We start from the raw sequence: 7,107 nt of genomic DNA, 5'->3' as shown, positions 1-7,107 counted from the left end.
AATACCAACAAAACTGAAGAAAACGTGAGATTATATACCAAACTACATATAAACGTCTTGTTACAAAATGCATATTTATAATCGTCAGATCATGATACATGTAAAAAAATAACCTATATTTTTTCTATTGTCAGATTGTAAATCGTTCGTAAGTTGTAAGTAATTGATAAAATAATATAAATTTTCTGTTCACAAATGCTTAAGAAAAGTCAAATACCCCTTTTAATACATAATTTTCAATACCGTTTTATAAATGTCTGTATAAACGAAAACATATTTAGTGATGCTGTTATATGTCTGTATAAACGAATACTTAACAATTACAGTACATGCAAGTGTGGGACTAATGCATTTTACATAATACAACCGAATTTCATTAATTCGAACTAGGAAAACTCGTTTAACTTTGTCCGTGAGGTAAAAACCTCTCTTTGTCTTAGTAATACTGAGACGTATAAATGTGACATACGTCTCTGTTAATACAGACTCGGAAAACGCGAAAAAATGGACAGTAACCAATGCCCGTACTGTACAGTTGATACAGATACATAACTTATTATAGCTCAAGTGGTTGACTGTTATCCTCGAAAGTATTTGTACAAAAGTAAAATACTCATATATATCTATATGTCTTTAGTACTGGTGCAAAATAAACAAAGCAAGTTTCAGTGACAATCAGTCCAGACTCGGAGTCCAGATATAAAACTTGACACGTTTCAATCTAGTAATGTTTGTTTCAATGTTTGTTTTGGTCGTTGAAAACTGGATGATAGACTGGACTCGACTGTTATTATGTGATCAACATTATTATCATAAGTCACTGACATGGCCGCAGGGTACACCTGGATATATCGACAAAGTTAATACGTGACATGATGGCCAGATACGTTTTATGTTTCAAATGACATGACAAATGGATATAAACGACTGACAACAAACATGTTGGTCTGTATACACGTTATATAGAAGCTAACCTATCTTGGCTCGATGATTTGTACTGATTCAGAAAATTATTGCATAAATAGTAATTTTAGCGTAAGCAAAGTTTTGCGTCTTAATTTTCACAAATACAACATAATGTTTTTTAATTATCGCTGATAATTCTGTCATTAAACTCCGTGAATAGCTGAGATTAACGTTCAGGTGGCGTTTAAAATAATAGTAGTAATTAAGATGTGAAGACTAAGGAAATTTTAGCACCAGCTAACAAGTTTGAAATACACCTAACAATTATTTTGACGTCAAATACGACACTCTTCTCGAAATAAACCGTTTGATTGAATATTAGAACAAAGTAATATATTGTCCCAAAGTTCGTTACAAAGAAAGTTATTCAGATGTAGTCAGTGGTTCTTGAAAAGCTCTAATTTTCATTCATCTTTAAATCTCAAAACCAATAAATCGGGAAAAATAACAGTAGAACAGGTGTCATACAGAAAAAAAAACCCATCTAGTGTTATTGTCCGTGTATCTTATTTCAGAAAGTTCTCCGTGTTAATACGTTTTTGTCATCATATTTGCAATACTTTTTGATTTGATTTAATTCAATTTTTAACACGCTGGTGGCATGGAATATCTTTTACTTTCACCTCCATTTTATTGTTGAATTCAGCGATCAAAAACGTATGTTGGTATTTGAATTGTATTAACTGCGAACTATTGTCGGAACTCGTTTCAACACCTCAAATTGATCAATAATGTCTAAAACAAGTTGAAAACAGTACAAAACACACATGGGTAGAGGAAAATATCGGGGACAATTATAAGGTGTTTAAGGAAATGTATCCAAGGATTGGGGTCAAGGTTATATCTTCTAACAAACGTTTTAAAAGAATCTATTACACAAATATAGATTTTGTTCAATCAGACGTGGTGTGAGTGTTGTAAATTTCTATTTTTATATTTCATATAGTCATATAATGTTGTATCATCGTGGAATCGGAAAAACACGTAAAGAACTTATGAAATGAGATGGCAGAGCACGTGGAATACATGACATTAATTGTTGTTTGCTAATTTATTTTGTAATTCTGGACACATATTGTAAACGGATAATGATTAACGCCACCTGCGATATGGGATACTTTTCCATTGCTGTCCACTTGGTGGCGCTCGCAGTACATTTGTATAACCCTTGGATCATGTCATGTTGTCTATCCTTTTGTTTGTTGTGTACTCGAAGCTCTGAAATATATTATTTTCTTTTCCTCTAGATATTCTTTAAAACATTCTAAACATATTTCTCTCTTATCAAAATACAAAAGAATGTATTTATATTTAACTCTACAATATTTAAACAATAAAGTTATTTCGAGCCGGACGTTAGACACGTGGTCGTCCTAACCACATTAATCCAAGGACACTTGTCTGATATCCATGAATAAATGTGAAAGAATCGTTACACGTGACCAACAGTGTCCATCAGAACTGAATGTTTTACCTGCTGTTAACACATACTGTCAGATCTCAGCCATAGGTCTACATGGTGATTGACGCGTAAGAGCGGTCAAGCACATCTTATTTACGTCAACGCATTAGAACGTGCAGTTACTGACCAATGATCAATGGTCACCAATAGGGGCTGAATTTAGATATTGTACGTCACTAGACAGCGATAAGGAACCAATGATGGATATAGACTTTCCTGTAGATATAGTATAAAGGCCCGAAAGAACTTTTCATGAACATAGACAAACCAGCCCTTGCTTATGAAAAGTTGTTGAAGATCATAGGATATTAAACCTGGTAAGTTGGTCTTTCCTAATCACAACTTATACACTGATACGCTGAACATTGAAATCACAATTACATATTTTATTTACTATAAATCCGTAGATTTTAAAGGAAACGTATATTTTATATGGTGTATGTAGTTTACTAGGTGTGCTAGGATTGCTATAGACACGATATCAATATCAGAAGATAAAATGACGTAGTTGTAACAAGATCTGGCTAACTATCCATATCTTTTGTATTTTTATATACTAAGATTTCACGACTGCTTGCATTCAAAACAACTGGATACGATCCGATGACTAGAAAAATAGTCAACAATTAGTAATGAACTGTTGTTGAGCTGTATATATGGAAATAGGAAACCGAAAAAGACATATTCACTGAAGTATTTTACATTTAATTATACAATAGACAATTTTGACGCCAGCATAATCTATAGTGTAGGTACAGTTTGGTGGTGAGTTAAAGAACGTTGTGACGTTAGCATCAAATGACTTAATATGTGTAGAATTATTAGTTCATTTTTAACAAACACAGTCGAACCTCGTTATGTCGAAATCGGCGGGACTTTGGATAAATTTCGAGTTATCCAATTATTCGATTTAAAGTGAGTTCGAATGTTTCGTGTGAAGATTGGCCCGGATCGACGAAATACTTTGAATTATACAGGGTCTTCGAGTAATAAGATTCGAGTTAAAGAGGTTCAAATGTAGTACCTAAACTCATCGACTATTTGTGGCTGTGATTTAACAAATGATTACTGGGATTTTGTAACTGTAAATAAAATTTTGATTAATTCCGTTATAACTGTATATTGTAATGATACTGTAAGACTACATTTAAGTGCTATTCAGGTTCAGTATAAGGATAGAAACATTTGTTAGGATTATGTAAACAAATTCATATTTAAAGTTGAAAGTCAGTGCAATGTCCTGTATAACCTCTCTCGTGTTTATGTACAAGATATTCATTTTATGACAATGCTTATGTATTTAATATAAACATACTATATTTCATTATGGTTGTAATCCGCACAAAATAGCGTTAATCAGAGTTTATGATACATTATCACGTTTAAGGTGTGCGGAGTAATATCGGTTTCATCTCTAGTCACTGCCATATAAAGGGTTCACTATTTTTATTATCATAAGCCTAACACGTCCGGTACTATTTCTGTGTAAATCTATACATATTCGCTACAATAGAGTTGTATGACAGCGCGGACGACTACTGAATGAAGTCTTTCATTAAGATTTGGCATTACAGCCTTAAGCTGTAATCATTCAGAATAAATAGTCTACATAGTAATTTGTTTTCGGTCGTATTGGGTGCTATATTTCTGAGACAAATAATAACCGGGAATTTAAAACGTTATGAACCATTTTCCTTATGGACATGTAAGCAATCATTCTGTATTCGCTAACACTGTTATTGGGTAATGTATAATTCCTCTGAGACATATGTTTTTGATTGACATTCAAGTTAGGAACCAATCTAGGTGTATATATTGTCTTCGGGCGTGTTTTTAAAGTAATTTGTAATACTATCTAATATTTAGCTGGTGATATTAAACTCACAGCAAAATAACATATCGATTGTTGTAGACACACCCGATGAAAGTCTGCAGACCTATTCAATTGTATGATCTATATGTTTGAGGGTTGTAAAAGGACAGCTTTTCCGAATTCCCGATTCCTATGATGTATTATAACGTTAAACGATATCTATTTTGAGGTCTCCATGATTTTCCTTAGTATCTTTGTTGTTTCTGGTTTATAAATGTGTTGAAACATGTTTTAGCATATATATTGTTTTGGATTGGTTTTGAGTCAGTGGTAGTAAAATATTTTTAAGAATATTTGTTTTTAATTGCAGAACCTCATCATGACCAAAATAATACCAGTAATTCGGACGATTTTTGCAGTTTGCATGATACCATGTAAGTATTGATTTATTGTATGTGTGATGTGAAACATTTCAGTTCTTACAGAAATTTATATTTCATAAGAGATTTATGAATTGTATGTATGAGAATCCGTAATGTTTTTCTTGATCACATAATCTGGATGATTTTGCAAACATTTGTAAGAAAAGTATTTTTCCCACTGATACCTCGTAATTGCCTGAATGCTCATTACGTTGATTTATTTTTCGATGCCGTCATATGACGTCATCAACCACAGGAATTTCATTGGCCATAGGACAATTAATTCAACATGTCAATGTACTGATAAGACGGTAGTTATGTGATATATTATGTTTTTACATTGGACCAATCTGATTTCTTGCAGTTCTATCATTTTTGTACATCATTACTTGGCATTATAAACATTCCAAACCAATCTTCAAATGTTGCTTTTTATTTCAGTAAAAAATACTATAAAGTAGCTACAGTTTACAATGCCTAATACAGTTAAGATTAACTAGTTGAAGACAAAGGTCGCACAACATATACAACATTGGCTTATCACAGTATTGAAAGTCATGTCCATTATGACTTACATAAATATCAGTCTTGTTAAATGGTACATAGATAATTAGACTCCATAATCAAAGGTTATCATACAGCAAATTGCATACTTTAGCAATACCAATCGATACACAAAACATATCATAATATACACGATCGTTCACACAACTTGAATTGATGATAATGTTTACACGTTATAATATCACCTTATAACATTAACAATTGACAACGATCACAGCATTGAAAACTCAGAGCTACTTCAGCTTAAAGACTCAATTACAATTAAAAACTATAATAACATTTTGAAATTTTGAATATCCTATTTTATGTATAATGCACATTTGAAACAATTCATGATGTTATATGTTATGTTTTACAGGTATATATGCAGATGTATTACTAGGAGGTGTTTCGCCAAGGAAGCAGAAGCGACTGCTAAATAAAGCCAGACGTAAACTCTCGCAAGATCCGCTGTTATCACACGGACTGCCAGTTACAGACTTTGCACCAATCCCAACAGATTTGTTAAATCCGGGCGTTATTGATCCACTTTTAAGCCCTCTAAGCCCTCTTGATACTTTGCTGAATGAACACCAAGGATTACCACCATTAGGAATGGCAGCTCGACCTCCGGGAATGGATCCTGTTACAAGGGATATCATAAACCGTAACAAAGCTATAGGAACAAAAGAAGCCCTAAAACAAAATAGACAGATCAAAAAAGGATTGCGCAGAGCCCGGAAACAATTTAGACAAGAAAAAAGAGCGAGGAAGCAAATAAGGAAGCAGGAAAGACTTCTGCGCAAGGGCTCTAAACCGGCAAACGGTCTTGGTTTACCACGTGACGTTATTGGTGCATCACACGACATTATTGGTTTACCACGTGACGTTATTGGTGTGTCACATGATATTGGTGTGCCACATGACGTTATTGGTTTACCGGCTCCAATCTCGCCTCTTCATCCGGGTCATCATATCGCAGAGAAACTTTTAGTAAACGATGCATTAGATATCAATAAAAAAATCGCGAAGCAGGATAGAAAGGCAAGAAGACAGATTAAAAAACAACAAAAACTAATGAAAAAAGCTGCGAAACAGGCTAACCTCATTGCCGGAGGTTTGGATGTAGTTCCTGTACCAGAACCCCTAGTACCACTTCACCCTGATCATCTGGCTGACAAGATTCTAATTAACGACGCTTTGCATAATAATCAACATTTGACAGAATCAATTATGATTAATGATGCTCTGAATAAAAAACACATAGCAGAGAAGATTTTGGTTAATGATGCTTTGAACAAAGGCCAGTTATTAGGAGTTGGGGGTGTTCATAATGCACACAACTCGCCACAGCATGACACTCATTTACATAACGGTGGCGGTGCCATAGTGAAGATTGTAGATGCTCATCACCCACCACCTCACCATCCACCACCCGCCCAGCAAAAACAGAACGGTCTACAGTCCCTTGTGAAAGGCGTCATATTGGGTGGCATCGGAGCTATGTTGTTGGGAAAATAGTTATAAATTAAGATATAATGAATACCATAATGTGTCAAATTTAGAAAGACTTTATGAAGTATGCTGTTCATACTGATATATATGTATATATATATATATATATGTGTGTGTGTGTGTGTATGGTTGTGTGTGTGTGTGTGTGTGTTTATTGTTTTCTGTGTCCTATATATTAAAGGCGATTATAATATATGTATTGGTAAATGACGTGAAAGAATTTGCAATTGTATTTTGTAAATACTATGAAGGTTATAGATCGGGCGCCAATATGCAGGGATTTTAGACACCATGGCATGCGTCAGTGCTTTTTTTGGTCACATTTTCCATATATTTTATCTTGCATTAATTTCCATTTTGTGTAAGATTTACTTTTAACTTTCGCT

The 7,107-nt window shown here is 33.8% G+C and overlaps 1 protein-coding gene across 1 annotated transcript; it reads left to right on the top strand.

The window, feature by feature from the left end:
- The first annotated feature begins 4,620 nt into the window (after window positions 1-4,620).
- LOC132563234 (uncharacterized) lies at window positions 4,621-6,727 on the top strand. The gene is made up of 2 exons (XM_060227987.1): window positions 4,621-4,675; window positions 5,586-6,727. The coding sequence occupies exons 1-2, from the start codon at window positions 4,621-4,623 to the stop codon at window positions 6,725-6,727; spliced, it is 1,197 nt and encodes a 398-aa protein (XP_060083970.1).
- Window positions 6,728-7,107: the final 380 nt, after the last annotated feature.

The sequence above is a fragment of the Ylistrum balloti genome, unplaced genomic scaffold (genome assembly GCF_031769215.1).
Source record: "Ylistrum balloti isolate Yb309-2 unplaced genomic scaffold, AGI_CSIRO_Ybal_v1 Utg371644, whole genome shotgun sequence".
NCBI classification, from domain to species: domain Eukaryota; kingdom Metazoa; phylum Mollusca; class Bivalvia; order Pectinida; family Pectinidae; genus Ylistrum; species Ylistrum balloti.
Note: the sequence above shows the minus strand (reverse complement) of the source record. Positions and strands in the feature narration are given on the sequence as shown.

Excerpts from the sequence above, each read along its gene's own strand:
- LOC132563234 (XM_060227987.1), top strand. The coding sequence starts at position 4,621 with ATGACCAAAATAATACCAGTAATTCGGACGATTTTTGCAGTTTGCATG. Across the intron at positions 4,676-5,585 it reads TGCAGTTTGCATGATACCAT|GTATATATGCAGATGTATTA; the intron begins GTAAGTATTGAT and ends TATGTTTTACAG.